Consider the following 17,783-nt stretch of genomic DNA (forward strand, 5'->3'; position numbering starts at 1 on the left):
AGCCAGTCCAGTTTCAGGCCCTGCCATGGTGGTACAGAGAGTGCTATTCTGGATCTACAGGCTAAAATGCTTAATATCATGGACAAGAGTAAATCGGGGCTGCTGATGTTATTAGCTCTATCGGCAGCCTTTGATCTTGTGGATCTTGAGAATTTGCTCAGTAGGCTTGCGGACCATGGAGGGTGTTCTAATGCAAAAATAGACTGGATTAGATCCCTTCTTGACAACAGAAAATCGAAAATAGTTTGGGGTAAAGGGTGCTTCGAGCCTGAGCTAATTTATTGTGGTGTACTGCAAGGGGTCTACCTTTCCCCAGCGTTATTCAATATATTCTGTCACCCCCCTATGTGATCTTTTGGAAAGTCTACGAGTGTGATTTACGAACTATGCCGACGTCACTCAGCTCATTGTGGAGCTGAATGGAGATAATGAGAAAGGCATGGAGAGCATTGCACAAATTTACGAGTCCTTATCTTTTGATCTGTACAAGCACATGCTAAGGTAGAGGCACTGTGTGGGGGCTTTACCGTAGATGATCACTACATTCAGACAGTGCCTAAGGTTAAGACTCTAGGGGTGATTTTGTAACCATCACTGGGTGCTGAAGCTCATGTTAATAGTGTCATTTATAAATCTCTATATCATCTGAGATTGCTCAGATTGGTGAAGTTGTATGTCTCCTTGGCTAACTGCACTACGCTAGTTCGAGCTATTCTAGTGCCTAGGCTTGACTACTGTAGTGTGTTATTGATTAGAGTGAGCAAAATTTGTGTTTAAAAAGTTGCAGATTCTTCAAAATGATGCTGTGTGGATTGTCAAAGGCGTTGCACAACGGGATCATATTTCTGTACACAGGAGGGAGCTGCACTTGCTCCCAGTTGAAGCTAGAATTTGTTTTAAGATAAGTACGATTGTTCATAAATGTATGTATGGACAAACTCCAGAGTACCTAAAAGAACGTCTGATTCTACAAAAACTAGCTAGAGTTGCCCAGTCTAAGAACTTGATGCTATTGGTCCATCCTAGGAGTAAACGAGCTAGAGGCAATGGCCGCTCGTTTACTGTACAAGCTGCCTTGGTTTGGAACAAGTTTCCCCCAGAGTTGCGCATGGAAGAAAACATGCTTACCTTTAGTAAACGCCTCAAGACTCTGCTGTTTGTTTAATTGTAAGCTTGTTGTATCTGTATTTGTTATGTGTTTGTACCCTGATACCTGTGGCTCCGGTGCATAATAAATAAATAAATGCACTCCTGTACCAGGTCTCGTACACAACAACTTAGAACAATAACAACTTCACAAAGTTTCTTTGGCATCAAACTTTAAACCAACTTCAGGGAAACAAGGAATCACATTGGTGCTCTTTAGCTCTCATTTGCAATTATACTCCTCTTCCTCTAGATAATCTTCTCCAGAAGGGCAGCCTGTTTGCCACCTTTCTTTCCCTCTACACCAACAACCAAGTAGTGACCAGGATATGATATCACTCTGCTTCTGTTTCGGCTTTGGCAATGTGTGTTTATGTCATCTGATGATCTGTATTTCAAAACACATAAGTAGCAAGTCTTACAACCCTTGGGTTTCCCAATACTCCCCTCTCGCCTTGAGCAATGTTTGTTGTATCGGTATTGCTGAGTTTTTAAGTACTCTTGGTTTGGGTATTGCTTGTAGACTTTTGTTTCAATTAAAGCATCCTCATGTGGTTTTCGGCTTTCCAGAAACGTACACGCTTGCCTGTATAGTTATATTGATTCAACAAGTTTAACTTTTGATGTTTTTGAACAGTTCAGTATTCAGATTTGCACCCACTGCTCCTTTCACTCACACAAGAGTGAAACTGCCTGCCCTGAACATGCGGAAAGCATCTGAGTGCTCAGGAATCACTTGCAAGCTGTGAACTCACCGGGTAAGTCACTCGTTCATGCTCCGCTTGGTGTTGGCAGGTCTTCAGTCATTGTGGCTCCTGTTGATCCTGCGAACAGGCTCTTTCGGTCCACCTCGGCCTGCGTCACATGGAAATGGAGCTTCCTCTGGTCCGGAGAGGGTCAGGTGCAACCCAGCTACCTGAAACCTATAAAGCGGGCATACTTCCCTTGCTACTTCTGTGTCCCACAGTGCGACCTCTGCACAATGAATCTTCAATGGGCAAGTGTCCTTTTTCTCGCGCTTCCTGCTGTACGGCCTCTGCAACAGGGACAACTCAAGGCAAAGACCCTCTCATGACCCACCACCGCTTCTGGGGTTACAGTGTTCCCAGCATCTTCTCTTGCCTCCAGCTCCACTTCCAGAGGCATACACGTCATGAGCTGCTTTCTCTTCTTCTGCTGCTCTAATGCCTGCACCTAAGGGGGCTTTTTAAGCCTGTCAGTCTCCCTCAGGTGTAGGTAATTTACATCAATTAGCTGACCGCTCCTACGGCAGTGTTCCTCTGCATCCCTCTTCATCGCCCCAGTACTGAGGAAATGTATGGGACTTGAATACCCTACTAACAAAAAGAGTTTTCTTAAACATTCCTACTTTTCTGATTTGATTCCCACTCTCTACAAAATGTATCGAAGGAGTATCACATACATTATTCATCAGTCTTGTTTAGAAAGAGGAAAAAGGTTTTCTAGTCTTTTGGTGGTTGTTATTTGCAAACTTCCTTTCATTACATCTTTTGGATTTAGGGACGTTTCTAGCTCTATGGGTTTGAGAAGGGGTTTTATTCCATTTTATACCACAGGTGTTCTGGCTGATTTCATCTACATTATGGTGTTCAACATGTGGAACAGCTAGGTTATTGTGGCAACAAGCACTTGCATCCTTTGGCATTTGTGATATGTCTTCTGTAAAGGAAGGCAAATACTGTGTCTCGCCCCATGGATTCCTCTCACTTCACTGAGCCTTTTCTCCTCCCTCGGTGATCCTCCTGCCGAACACCACCCCCAAGGTCAGGATCTGGAAACGTCTGCCTTTCGCTGGCCACCAGGGAGGAGACTTTAGGTGGGGTTTAGTGAGGGATCCATAGGATTCATCACAATAGGCAAGGGGCCCACGTAGGAGACCATTATGAAAATAAAATAAGATCTGATCCAAGTAAAGAAATCCAACAACCTATATGGCGCATAACTGAAAATGCCCTTTAGGCCAACCATATAATGGAAGTGGAATTTGATTTTCTGAACGTGGAATCATCACATTTTCCAACAATTCACGTGCTACCCAAGTTTCTTAAATCAATAGACAACCCCTTAGAAAGACCCATTATTTCAGGGAGTGGATCCAACTATGAACCACTATGTAAAAACGTAGACACCTTCCTGAAACCCTCAGGTCAAAATACATGTACATATCTTAGAGACATAACACATACTATTCAACTTTCTACTGTATGTTTAAAATTGGGGGAGTCTTTGGTGGGGAGAGGTGGAAAGTGATTTGGGGGTGACACCCCCAATTTGAAATTATCACACCAAAGTGTGAGGAGTAATGGTGAGGGGGAAAGGGGCCGAGGGAATGTGTTTTTTTCGTTTTTTGTAGGCTGCCTAAATTTGTCTGAAAAAATTGGTCTTTTTATTAGACGACCTACAAAAGCAGAAAAAACGTGTGTGTGTGTGTGTGTGTGTATGTGTGTGTATGTTGGGTGTTTGTGTGGGTTTTAAAATTGGGTGAGTCTTGGGTGGGGAGAGGTGGAGAGGAGTTCGGGGGTGACAACCCCAGCTTTGAGATAATCCCACCAGAGGGGGCTGGAAGGAGAGGGGGGAGGGGCGAGGGAAAGTGTTTTTTTCGGTTTTTGTAGGCAGCTTAAAATCAGCCAGAAAAAAAATGTGTCTTTTTCTTAGACGACGTACAAAAGTGAAAAATCATATAGAACCAAACTTTCAACCTGAAACCCACCATTCCTTCCTACCACCTGCAATTGTGATGAAAACAGTTCTTGACTTGTGTGAGGCATGTAAACTTGCTGGAACAAGATTACATTTGTGGCACCTCCTCCCTGGAGATCAGGGGAATAAATTGCGGAGCCCATCTAGCATACACAGAGACTCAGAATGCATGGTGCCTCACCTTGGGCCAGAGCATGGGCTGATTGAAAAGGCTCCACGCTCCTCTAGCACTGTCTGAGCTTATTGGGGTGGTCACCATCCCATAGGACTTCTTTCTTTGCACTTTTAAGTCTATACGGGGGATTAAGGTTTTTGGATGATTTTTTACTATACCATAAAGTATTTTCCAAACTGATGTCACTGCACATAGTGGGATTACTGCCTGTGAGATTTATTTCCTTGAAGGTTATATCATTGATTCTCCTGTGTATCTCGCCAGTATTGTCTTCTTGGCGGTTCTATTGATTTTGATGCTGAGTTTGTTGTATTTTGCACATTTGTTCCCGTTTTCCTCTGCAAATGTCAGACTCCTGTGTTTTGCCTCATTCCATTACCTTCTGGCCTTTTAATGTCTTGTTTTTCTGTTTTCTTTCAAGATCCACACCTTTTACGTACAATGACTCCGGAAACCATCTGTCACATGACCCCACCGTCACGTTTGGAGCATCCCCCACCCCAGGTCCACATGCAGGGCCCCCCACCACCACACCCTGCCCACCAGCAGCACAACCCTCACTATCCCAGCATGCAACGGGAGCTCTACATGAAGGTGGAGTCCATGATGCCGCAGTATGCTCCCATTGGTCCCGGGATGTCTCCCAGTGATATCCACCATGCCCAGCAGGCTCAGATGCTTCACCAACTTCTTCAGCAGCAGCAGCAACACCAGCAGCAGCAGCAGCAACAGCAACAGCAACAACAGCAGCAGCAGCACCAGCAACAGCACCATCAACCGCAACAACAGCATGGAGTGGAGTAAGTTACCTACACAAAGCAGATTGGGAGCAAGAGCATCATGGCACTGTGTGTGTTATCACCATGTGAAAAAACACTAGCACGTGTCCTCCATTTAATGGTGCAAGCAAACAATACAGAGGTCCCCCTTGAACCCACTGCAGTAATTGGGTATGGGAGGAAGCCATAATCTATGCAGGAGATGCCTTCTCTAGCTGTCGCCTGCTGGATGCTACCATGTCATTCATAGGAGACACCCAATCAAGCACCAGCCTACAGAAAGGTCAATGGATTTCATAAAACTCCCTCTCCATTCTCAAAGGCTTGTGCTGCCGTTTAGTGTGCTGTCACTATAAAGTCAAGATGGTTGTGGTCCATTCTCAAGGTAGCTGTGCCTCTCATGCACTTTTTATGAGCCATCACACCTGGGTATACGGTGGCTGGGTCAGCACAGACCAAAGCAGATAATTAAGCGGATATGTATAACTATATATTGTATCGATCTTTGTTCTGCTCCGACTGATCCAACCACAGCCCCACCACCTTTTCTTGTAGGACTCATGGTGCCCTGGCACTATTCAAATGTCAATAGCTATGCTATAGCAAGACTCATTAACAAGCTGTGCTATGATATGACCCAATAACGTAACGTAACATAACACTACAAACCCCCCAATTAATGTCAAAACTGCATCTACATATTCAAGTGCTATCCAATAAGTAGGGTCCACAATTACATTAGTTCACATTATTCCTTATTTGTTTAGAGTACATAACATGCTTTCCTAGTCACCGGCCGCAAAGCATAAATGAAGCCTCCGTGTGCTCTTCTGTCACAGGGCTCCAGCACACATTATTGGTGTGCACCCCCAGTAGGTGGGTTCACCTCCGTCCACAGAACAGCCCCTTTCCCAAATAAGCACCTATCCCCAAATCATGGAGTCTTATTGGAGAGAGTAGGGGAAGATGAAGTAGTGCTGAGTTTCCTTGTGCGATTGCCCTCACTCCCGGCTTAAGCGATCAAGCTGCCCCTTCATGTAAGGCCCAGGAGCAACAGCCCCTGCCGGTTATAAGTACAGTGGGCCTCATTATAAGTTTGGCTGTATTTCCTGTGGACACACCGACAAACCTCTTGACTGTTTCCACTGCTCAGACTGGCTTTACATCCACCAGAGTATGAGTGGTGAAGTGACAGTGTTAATCTCTATTCATGGAATCCATAGGGCTCTGGTGATTTGGAGCATTCACCATAGGCAGTAATTCTGCCTTTGCTAAATCCTGATGGTAGTAAAGTGGTAGAGAAACCTACAGCTAAATGCTGGAGTTTTTCCCCCCTTTAACTCAAAACTATGGCGTAAAGTGCAGTAGAGTGGCATTACATCTATCGCTGCCAATAGTAAGGAAGGCATGGTATCAACAGTAAGATAGACACAAGCGACCACAGTTCAAGGGTGTTTTCTGAACTTCAACAAGGGGGTGATAAACGCCGATCTAACCCTAAATCTAAAGATGGGCGCAAGCTACGACCATCAAATAATAGAAACCGCTGTCCTAGGCGTGGTGTGTCCAAATAAACATGGCCTATGCTAAAAAAAAAAAACTATTGTTAAACCTTACTCTATATAACAAAAGGTGTGTGGGATATTGCTATGTATAAATGATGTGTTCAAGAAATAGTAAGGTAGATTGACTGAATAAATGTGTTCCCCCTTCCCCACGTTTTCAGGCACGTGACAAGGCATCTCATTGGAGCGTGGGAACAATCAGTTCAAATCAATGGTGCTATTTCTCAATGTTCGCACAAGTCACAATTCTGCTTACAACGGGTCTCCCTTTGTTGGGCTTAGACATTCTTTAATTATTCACTTGCATCAAAGACTTTGGATTATGCGAGGGAGGTTTGACTCAGACCCTCACATGACCACTTCGACTTTATTCCTGACTTTGTAATAGTTTCTGGTATCTGTAGTTCTCATACAAAGTTCACTTTCACTTTGGTTCCTCTCAACCGGGGTTGCAGCATTCAACTTTCACAATTTCTCTGGCTTCCCTCAGTCGGGCGCAAGCCTTTTAACATTACTTCTCTCTCTCTTCAATCGAAGTCAGAGTTAGAAATACATCTTAACAAGACTTTTGACTGGGCAGTTTCCCTTCACCTGACCACTCGGTTGTTTTGCACCCTTCTTCTTTCAACACTACATAGTTCAAAAAGTAGTTATCAGTTTTCCTGCAATCTTCTCTTTGTTGCTTGGCCTTGCTCAGTCTTTCAGGGTCCCCCTCCAATGGGTTCAGACCCTCTCCCAAAGTTCACAAGGGTCTCCCTCTGCCCAGCTGGGACCCCTCTCAGGGTTCTCAAAGGGCATCCCTCTGCTGGGCTCAGACCTTTCTCCAAAGGTTCACAAGGGGTCTCCTTCTGCCGGGAACGGGCCCCTCTCAAGATTCACAAAGATCCTTCCCCTGCTGGGCTCAGACCCTTCTTCAAAAGTTTGCAAAGGGCCTCCCTCTGCCAGGCTCTGACCCTTCTTCAAAAGTTCACATGGGGTCTCCCTCTACCGGGCTCAGGCCCATCTCCTAAGGATCACAAAAGGCCTCCCTCTGCTGGGCTCGGAACCTTCTACCAAAGTTCACAAGGGGTCTCCCTCTGCCGGGCTCGGACCCCTCTCAAGATTCACAAAGGGCATCCCCCTGCCGGGCTCGGACCCTTCTTCCAAATATTTAAACAAAATGAAAAAGAATGTGGTTCTTGGCATTTTGCGGTTCTTGGCATTTTGCTCAAACTTCGCATTCCCGTGGTTTTAGGAGCCACCGGAGCACTAGGGGAAATTTACCTGGGGTCAGGGTCTCGCCACCTGCTCCCCAGTGACCTGGTCTCTCCTGATTAGCCCAGGGGAGGAGCTTTGTTTTGGGTGCCACCAGGTAGCCCAAACTGCCCCTCGTGTAAATCCCCTGGAGGCACAACTTCTACTCCACACTGCAGCCTCCCCTGCGCAGTCAGGCTCAGTGCCTGGGTAGTTCTTTCTCCTCCAGGCCTTCCAGGTTCCTCTCAGCTCCACAGGTCTCTCTCTGGCATCCTGGCACACTCCAGCATCCACAGATCACTCCAAGTGTGCTCTCCTGCTCTGTCTTTCATACTTCCTGGGATTGCCAAGTGGCGTCAGATGTGAGTAGTTAGAAAGGGAGGCCTGACCTTGCCTGGCCTCATTAGCGAGACAGTCCAGTTTTAATATAGCATAGTCTTTCTTCTGTCTCAGTGGTGTTTTGAGAGATCTTTATTGTCTTAGCTCCCCTCTTCCTCATCTCAGTGTTTGTAGAAGAAACCAGTGTGGAGGGATTGTGGGACTTGTAGCTTGTCTAATTAGCAAAAAACGGTGTGGGATGTTGTCCAAATAAACAGGCTGTGTGTGTGATGGTAAACAAATGCATTTGTGTGGTTTCACAGAAAGGTACTGGGGCATGATGGAACTGGTTTTACAATATTCTATTTCAACTGAAGGAATGTCGGATAGGGGCATATCTGAGACAAGGGGATAGTCCTGTGGTTGTAATATATGGGATGGTAATTGTAATTTCTTTCTCCCGGTTCTCCCACGCCTCCTTTTCGAGTTGTTACTTGATGGAATTAGGAAGGGGGTAACAGGACAGGATTTTGGATAACCTATAAAGGTGGAGGAAGTGTCGGAAGGGTGGGAATACCGCATTTCGCCATTGGATTTCTCACGCCCAACCCCTGAGGATCGCTCACCCAGGTGAACCTCCCGCACTTGTCCCCCCCGCAGGGTCTTGATCCAAGGGCAATGGCCATTCCCTGGCCACCTGAGAAAGAGATCCCCAGGGTTCAGACAGTAAGACACCTTCAGTTTTCTCACACAATGTACCTCCATTTCTTGCAGCACAGTGAAAATACCCTGGTGCTGGGCCCCAAGTGGGTGCGACCAGACTGATATGCAAATTTAATTTTCTCCTCTGAGAAAAGGTACAGTGGGCTAAAACATGGTTGCAGACTCTCCAAATTGGGACCCTACCCACAGAACATGTTATTTGACTGTTTGTTTCAGTAGTGGGGCTCCCAAACCTTTGTATAAATGTTCTTCCCAACTCTAAATGCAACCGATAGATCATCAATGTTCGGACGATGTGCCACATGAAGTGCCGATGTGTGTACAACATCGTATTAGGGTTGTATTTTATCCTTGCTGCACCGCATCACATAAGTGGCGTAGGATGTGAGTGTCTACTTCTTCATGTGAGCCTGGAGCCAGTTTCAAGACGTTTTGAATATTTATACAAAGCACAATGTTATAATTTGTGGTAATTTCCTGTTTGTTTGTTGCAATTGTTGCCGCTGTTATTGCCAAGGAGGAGAACAATGAAGTATTGTCTTCATCAATATGGAGAAATTCTTGCCAAATTTCTGGAACCAATATTTTTGGTTCAACACAATTCCAAGCACCTTACACCATTTTGCTGAATGTGTCGCTCTTCAGTCTTTCTGGACTATACACATCCAAGAATATGTCTTATCTTGATACAGATGTAGCTGTGATTTGGTGTAAGGTGTTTGGTTGCTTAATCTTAAACATTTTTTGCAAACCCTGGTCACAGGATTTTGATCATGGCGGCACCATCAAGAATGGCAACCGGGGCTATAGGGCTGGATATATTTTCATTCCCAGGTGTGAGCTGTCCCAGGCAGCCCAATAAATCAGACTTTGTTCCGGTTCTTACACTCCCCATCTTCGAAAGTGCTCGAGGATCAGCATGATTTTCATGACAAACGAAGTCATCTGGATCACAGTTTCATGTCTGGGATGCAATTTAGAAAAGATTGAACAGCCATTGCAACAGCTGTCACAGTTTGGATTGGACGATAACTGAAGATATGGATGTTTGTTTTGTTTTATAGGACATGTGATACATTTTGGTTTGGTTAACAAGCAACTCGCTCACATGTCTTATGTCGCATAAGGTTCTAGGTCTTCAGCACTGTGTCTGCCACTGCTGGCTCAACTATATTTGTACTGTCGAGTACAATAAGATCACAGCTAGTTAGTTTCACTAAAACAGTTTCCCGTATCTTCTACTGTGTGGGTGAGAGGCTTGACATCCTTTACGCACGCATACGCCATCTGTGAATGCTTTTTGGCCTCATTCCGACAATCGCCCAATCCCATCTCTTCTTAGTTTAGTTCTCCAATCAGGCAGGTTATCTCAGGACCAGAGACCATCCAACGGTGCAGAGCTGTTGGGTTTTCTCTCAGGCCTACAGGCCCACTATCCCCTTTCAAAGGTACATTTTCTGATCAGTGGCAGTAGCAGAGAATGTTTTTTTCAACTTTTTTTAATGATTAAATGGCCTATCATGAAGTATTTATGGGTGGTGCTCTTTTAGTGGAATCGTAGGAATAGTTCCTTCATGATAATGAACCAGGGAGCAATATTGGATATGGTTTCTGTATAGAGGATGAACTCTCCCCCTAACATCACTCTCATATAAACCATCATGATTAGTTCCATCTGGAGAATGATGTACTAGAACTGGAGATGTGCTAATGCAGCTCTGCTTTCCTTATACCAGTTTTCTAGCCTTATTACTTGCCTGCTATCGTCTTAGTCTTGGCTTTACTCAGAACAGGCCTGCTAGAGAAGTACGTAGAGACTATTGGCTGTGAATTTAGGAGCCCTACGGGTGCGTGTTATGGTAATCCCCCAAAAAACGAATACAAAAATGAGGATGAAAATAGCTAATTGTTTGGTTGCGTTTTCTGATTTGTTTGCACCTTTTTACACAATAAATAGAGGAGGGTCGATCTGGAAATGCAAAAGCTCTCTGTAACTAAGTAGATGAAAGCTGCCTGTTGAAATGTAAGTTTGGTTCTTCCAGGCTTCCTGTTCACCCAGCAAAGAAGAGGAAACACTCGGAGTCGCCCACGAGCACCATGAATGCCCAGATGCTGAACGGAATGATCAAGCAGGAGCCAGGTATGGAGTGCTCCATCTGACTGCGCAGGGGGCTCGGCGGGTGTCCCACATGCACCCAGAAACCCTCTGAATGTGGGTGATGTGCTATTCCCAGGTCTGTTCACAATAGGATAAGCTTAATTGGGTCTGAGCAAAGCCCTTGTGTTTTCTGAGAATCCAAGTCCTCTTAGAATTTCAGACATCTCAGAGTGTGCTGCTGTTTGTCACCCCAAGGCCTATTGGGTCCTCATCCATCTTAGTGTTAATTGGCAAACTAGCCATATGAGCATGTTTTTGGTTCCCAATGTTGGGTTCCTACCCACTTCAATGTGGCGGAATGGCTTCCACCACTTCCAGGTGTTTTGGGTTCTCCTCGTTAGGTTCTTAGCCTATCTCACTGTGGTTTGACTTCTGAGCCATCTAATAGTGCAGTATACTGTCAGCCATTTTGGAAGGTTTTTAATGTTCTGTCATCTCAGTGTCAGATTTAACTTCAACTTCAGGTTTAAATTTAACTTAACCTCAGTTTGTGTTGTTTGTCTGCCAGTACAGTATGTCTAGTGCCCACCATTACCCTCATGTCCCTATTCCTTATCCCAGTGCTTACCATTGAGTTGGACCTGCACACCAAATGGGAACTGGTACCCCCTAATATACCTTTTTTTAATAGAGACTCCAACAATTTATGACAGGAGGTCATAGGCCCCTCCCCCAGACTCTATTCTGTTCATTTATCTTCCTGTCCATGGCAGGGGCTTGGAGGTCTACTGGCCATGGCTCTAATATTCCAGGTGGTGGGGGCAGGCACGCCCCTCAACAGAGGAGCCTACCAACTGGGTGGTAGGTCTCTGGCAAGGGGAACCTGTCATTTGCATGCATATCTTTATTGGTATAACTAGGGACTGGAGGGCAGTACCTGCTTATGGTATCAGTGACCCCTAGGTTCAGAGCTCTACCTGATGGATTTGGGCTCAGGGTGTCCCTGGGAGAGGGCAGAGGCCAGGAATCCCTGGATCATGAAGCACAGTGTGAGGATTGATGCACTGCTCCTGACTGGCTCGGAGGGCTGGCAACTTGATGGGAAGGTTCCATTGCTGCTCCTGCAGGGTTTAAACGTTCATGGCCTTCCACACATCGCAGCCACAGGTCAAGTCCTAAAATAAAAGTGGGGAGGCTCATTAACATACCAATTTAATGTAGCGTCAGCAGAAATTAGCATATCAAGGTGCCCTCTGAAAAAAGTGGGGGTCTCCATCCTTGAGCCCTGATCGCAGCCGTACGTAAATCAGAAGTCTTGCATGTTTGGAGAGTGCCATGGAAGGACCCGATCCCGCTGCAGCTGGTCTGAGGCAGCCAGGTACTTCCACCTTCCTGATGCCCCTTGTTTCTGATACCACCCATTCTAGTGGCATATGTCTCAGTCCCAACAATCAACTGATACAAGGAGAAAGTGTGCTCACGCAGGGGGCGGCACCCAAAATCCCCCAAGCACTATAAAAACACATGCAGGTCCTCCAGTGAGAGCATGGGCAGCTGCAAGACCCAGTCTGAATACTTTGGGTAGCAGCAGCAGTCCAGGGCCCGCACCAAAGGGTATTATTCGAATGGCCCATGCACACTTTCAGGTAGGCATTTTCTTGGCTTTGCAGTTGGCTTAAAGGGGAATGAGAGAAGCCAGTTTGGACAGAATGGCTGATCTGGCATTGACCTAGTAAAAAATCTGCCCTCAAATGTATTTCTTTATTGTGCATTTGTAAGGCACTTACATCAAGTAAATTGTGTTTGAAAGCACCCACAGGGCAACAGGGAGGGCACATGGGAATGAAAAGCAAATATAACAATGAAATATAGAGGCAGACCTACTAGGCCTCGTGAGCATTCAGAACGTGCAAGTGCAGAGAGAGAGAAGGGATGAGGGAGTGGGGGGTAAGTGCTAGGTGTACCAAAGAGGGAGGTGATAGAGAGTAAGCATCTGTTTAGTGTCTTGGTGAGAGTGGTCAGCAGTCAATAAATAAGTTCAGGCATGTGGTGGCATAGGCAAAGGGGTGCCAAGGCAAGTGCTGGGAGTGGGTGGGGGCTGAAGGCAATTGGATGTGGGAGGGCTGGATCCCAGGAGGACACATAAGGTCACCAGTCTCAGCAGTGGGGGGGACTGAAGAAAAAGCAAATCATAGTATTCCAGATTCAGAACCGTCAACCAATTATCGGTCCTCTGCCAGGGTACAGTTTACAGCCTTTAAGAGCCCAGATCACCCAACAGCCAGAGAAGCAGCAGAAGTCCTAACTATGCATCAGCAGAGGGCTGGCCAGGCCGGAGTTGTTTGCATTTCTTCTGGAAACACTGGGCCGAATATATGTGCAAGACTCATGGGCTGTGTCAGTGATCAAGATAGGGTACGAATTTGATTTGATGGATGCCGCCCCCCCTTACGGTGGGCAGGGCGAATCCACTTCCTTCAGATGCAGAAAAGACAACAGCATTTCTCCAAGGAATCAAATAGTTGGTTCTGAAGCGGGGCGTGCAAGAGTTTCCGATTGACAAGTGGGGAATAGTCCTTTGCTCCATCATCTCTACGGTGCCAAAACCATTTCGAGGGATTTGGCTGGTGTTGAATCTGGGATCCTAAAGAAGTTGGTAAGCCACCACAGGTTAAAAATGTCAATCCTGCTCCATTTTATTTCTTTAGATTTCCCCCAGAGACTATCTGGCGTCGATAGGACTACCATAATGTTCCCTTCTGGAGGTCATGCCACAAGTTCCCCTGGTTCGCGCTAGGAAAACTTCGCTTCCAATTCAGAGTACTCCCGTTCGGACTTCAGACAGCCCCGACGATATTCACAAAATGCCTGTCCCTGATTGTAGCAGATCTACACCAGAAGGGGATCTTAGTGTATCCCTACTTGGACGATTGGCTAGTACAGGTGGCAGAAATGGAGGATCAAGTGTGCAGAATGGTTAGCCAGCCTGTTCTGGATCTATTTGCCTATTACACGAATGCTCCTCGGTCTAAGTTCTGTTCACATTTTCCACTGATGGAGGTTAATGCACACATGTTATGAACATTCCATGGTCACTGGGGTTGATGAATGCTGTCCCTCCAATTTTTCTCCCTTCCAAGGTCATTATCAAGATCATACAGGGGGGCGGCAGAAGTGGTAATAGTTCTTCCCTTTTGTCCCGGTTGGGCTTGGCCTCCACTTCTCCTGAAGTTGGTGGTGGTTCCTCCATGGATGCTGCCCCTGCTTCCTTTCACCATCTTGGGTGGGTGCCCATCCCCAGTTGGCATTGGTCGGTGTGGATGTTGAGCAGCTGGACTCACAGCAGCAGGTTCTCTCCAGGGACCCAGCACAAGCCGTTTAGCTTTCCCCTGCGCCATCCACATATTGTTTCCTCTTCATGCTCTGCCAGGTTTCTTAACCACATCTCTGGTGACACCCTATCTCTTCTACAGTTCGTCCCTCATGTGTTCAGCCTGCACACATTCCTCCAACAGCGCTTAGTTGGCAAACAGGGATTTGGGGTGCCTTGGTTCAAGACATTGGAAGGGAACATACTGGTTGTCAGCTTCCTGATAGTCAGACCTCCCCCTAGAAGGCTGGTACCCACTTAGGTTGTCCCCACAGATGTCCCCACAGATCCCAGGCCCGCAGATTGCTCTACTTAATGAAATTGATCTTAAAGTCCTGACCATGAAAGTGGCGTTCCTAATTAGCATCACTTCAGCTAGAAGGTTGGGGGGCGGAGACCTAGGGCCTGTTACACACTCTCTCCTCACTACAGTTACTTTACAAGTGTGAGGTACTGAGGTTTGATGATTGTTCCGGTGGAAGCAAGGCTGCACTCGAAGGAGGGCATTACTTAACACCATGTGACTAGAACAGCACCAATAAGGAACGCAAAGAGCCTCTTTGTCATTTTTGGGGACGTCAAGCATCTGTGATATCCCTGAGAAGAGGGTTGCATAACACCATAGGCTTGTGCTATGCCCGCAGGGGTTAAAGACCCGATCAGACATACAGGGCAAGTCAACAAGGTGTGTGGTCGCTTCTCTGGCAAAGGTTCAGTGAGTGTGCCTGCAGAACCAGCACACAGGCGAGTCCTCTGACCTTCGCAAACCATTACAGATCGCAATTGGCTAAAATGAATCAGGGCTCTGGCGATGCAGCGTCATTTGCTATGTCCCAGCGATAGTGACTGGCGTGTGGTAGAGGGACGTGGGGGTAATTTCTAGATTACCCGAATGGAAATCTTTGTTACCTCTGGTCCAGCTCATCCGCGTCAAAGTATTGAGACCCGCCACACTCGCCCGGGTGAATAGAATCACTCTTTGGCAGTTTCAAAAGCACAAACACAATAGAGGCTGGGAAGGGGTTTGCACACTCATATCACGAGGAGGTAGATCCTCTATACAAATATGTGTTATGGCATGATAGCTCCTATGTGGTGGGTGGAGCCTTCTCAATGGCAGGTACTGTGATGAGGAAGAGTTGGACATATGGTAATGAAGATTACCACTATGTGATCTAGGCATAACAGCCTGTGCTTTTTCTTAGAGATGTGACCTAAGGGACTAAATGGGCTACTCTTCTAGATTGACCCGTGCATGTGGCGTGCCGCCATTCACTGATGTCTTTGTCTCCTTGCAGGACTGGTTCAGGACAATGACAGCTTGAATGGGTCTTACCTGGATCCCAATTACCAGTCGATAAAATGGCAGCCGCATCTGCAGAACAAGTGGGTGGTTCTGTATGATGCCAACTACAAGGAACTGTGAGTATTTAGTCCTGGAAATCACCATCTAACAGTGCTATTCCTCGAAAACACGCTCTCACAATGACCCAGCAGTAACAATCAACGAGACAGTACTTGTCACCATGATACACCGTCATGGTACACAGTAAAAGAAATTTAGCTCAAAATGAAGAATACTGAAAATAGAGGTACACATTCCTTTTACTAAGGAGTATATAAGTTAAACAGGCGGAGGGGAGTTGTAAGTGTGCTTCAGGGTAATAAATAAATAAGAAACCTAAAACATTTAAAAAACAAATACATATATTAGGACTTCATTTTTGGGGGGCAAGTAAAACAATACATTTCGTTTGAAATATCTTAATTTTGTTTTCGTTACATAACCTTAACTGTAAACTTGGTTATTCTTACCAATTCATTTTTATGGCGTTCTTGGCTCATTCCACGGACATACCGAGGATAACGGTCTGGCAGCCCGAGTTAATGGCCTGAGTGAAGCAAGGGTGGTTAACAAGGGCACCAGGACGTTACCCCCAGTATGGCCCTGTGGAACGGTTTAAGAACGCCATTAACAACCCGGTTTACCAAAGCGGTAACCCGGGGTGTTAAAAACAGCATTTGTATTCATATGAACGGGACACCGCGGGCGTCCCGTACAATCAATGCAAGTGCTTTGCCAAGATGACCGCCATGGTAGTAGAAGTTTGGCGTCCGTACGGAGCTCCTCATCTGTTACCATGGTGGCCGTAAAAGGAAGAGGCAGAGTGCAGCTGCGGTGGCGCGCGGCGCCGCCAACTCAATCAGGTCTGCCCTCTGATGGAAGGTCCCTGTAATTGCTACAGTTTTCAGACCGCCTTACCCAACGGTTTGTCCTGATGAATTCCACATCTGAGGTCTCACCAGAGAAGTGAATAGAGTGCGTACCCCCTGACACGCCATTCATCTCCCCGAGGGTGCAGGTACGGCATAAAGTGTGCACCCACTGCTGATTGTGTGGGCTCTACTGGGTGGTGGCAGCCTTCTTGTCCCTACCTAGAAGCCCTATGTAAAATCTAGTTCCTCACCCATTGACCAGACATTGATCCGACATTGTTTCTTCAAGTGGGTTAATGGGATACACATTTTTCCATATATGGTCATGGATAGAGGCCGCTTGAAGAGCAAGGGGTACCCGTGTCAGGAGAGTTTTGACTAGTTCACCAATGGCGCCTTTGGCTCAATCCTGAATCCTCGCTAAACCCAGGAAGGAGTTGAAGTTGAATGGGTGGCTGCCGAAAGCTGGAATCAATACAACCATGTGATTTGGGACTGGGTTTCCCTCACCAGTAAGAATCCTGAAAGATGTAAGAAGCAAACTCGATGATGGGCAGTTAAGAGGCTCTTTCTGCACCTGTGCCCACCCAAGAACTTTTCTGACTGCAAAGCATCCCTCCTATACCAGCTGTGCGTGTCTTGTAGCTGCCAGAACAAGACATCCATTTCTATTCGAGTTACACCATTAACATAAAAATGCAATACATGGTGTACTACAGCACAACACAACAAACATGTCCATAAAACTAAAATCTAAAAACAACCTAGATAAATACTTTCTAAAATTGGGTTACAATTGTCCATCAAATCTTTTAAAAGCAGCTTTAACATATCCACAAATATCTGCAATGATACTAATGTCATTACAACACAGTAAAAAAGCCATTGCCTCTGCTGTTGTTCTAATATTATAATGTATAAAATGCCCCCTTGGCCACTGTCACCTAAGATCGATCAGTGCAGTACCAATCACCTAAAAATGGGGCACGTCTTTGGTAGCCCCAGACCCACAGGAGCAGAGCCTATTATGAGTTAACCAAGACATACGTTATCTTAAAGGCAAACATTCATTCTTGGCATTCAAATAATGTGCCTGTGTTCTGGGGACCTCAGATTCGTTGCCCTATTTCCTTCGAGAGCTATCCGCTGAGAGCCACCACAATATTTCAAGCTCAAATTCGAAAAAGGTCTCAATAAATGGTCGTGTCTAGCCATCTCTTGTTTAGGTCCAACTTATTTATTCTGCCACTCCAAAGCTGAGTACAATCTACACCCCAGCTCTTACACATGGCAGCACATTCTTTTGAACAAGGGATATTTTACATGTGGGAACTGAGCCTCCATTTCCCCCGTAGCGTTTATGATGTTTGGATTTTCCGAGCTATACTTTCAAAAAGAATTCCAAGAATGTTTGTTCCACAAGGTGCCTAATATTGGC

At 46.0% G+C, this 17,783-nt stretch overlaps 1 protein-coding gene across 1 annotated transcript in view; it reads left to right on the forward strand.

The window, feature by feature from the left end:
* MYRF (myelin regulatory factor) overlaps positions 1-17,783 on the forward strand; it is a 568,116-nt gene that overhangs the window by 344,878 nt on the left and 205,455 nt on the right. Inside the window, exons 5-7 of the mRNA XM_069623888.1 lie at positions 4,464-4,842; positions 10,703-10,800; positions 15,427-15,550. Of these exons, the coding sequence (XP_069479989.1) occupies positions 4,464-4,842; positions 10,703-10,800; positions 15,427-15,550 (601 nt within the window). The remainder of the gene's footprint in view (positions 1-4,463; positions 4,843-10,702; positions 10,801-15,426; positions 15,551-17,783) is intronic.

Source organism: Ambystoma mexicanum, chromosome 11 (assembly GCF_040938575.1).
Source record: "Ambystoma mexicanum isolate Mex_15411 chromosome 11, UKY_AmexF1_1, whole genome shotgun sequence".
NCBI classification, from domain to species: domain Eukaryota; kingdom Metazoa; phylum Chordata; class Amphibia; order Caudata; family Ambystomatidae; genus Ambystoma; species Ambystoma mexicanum.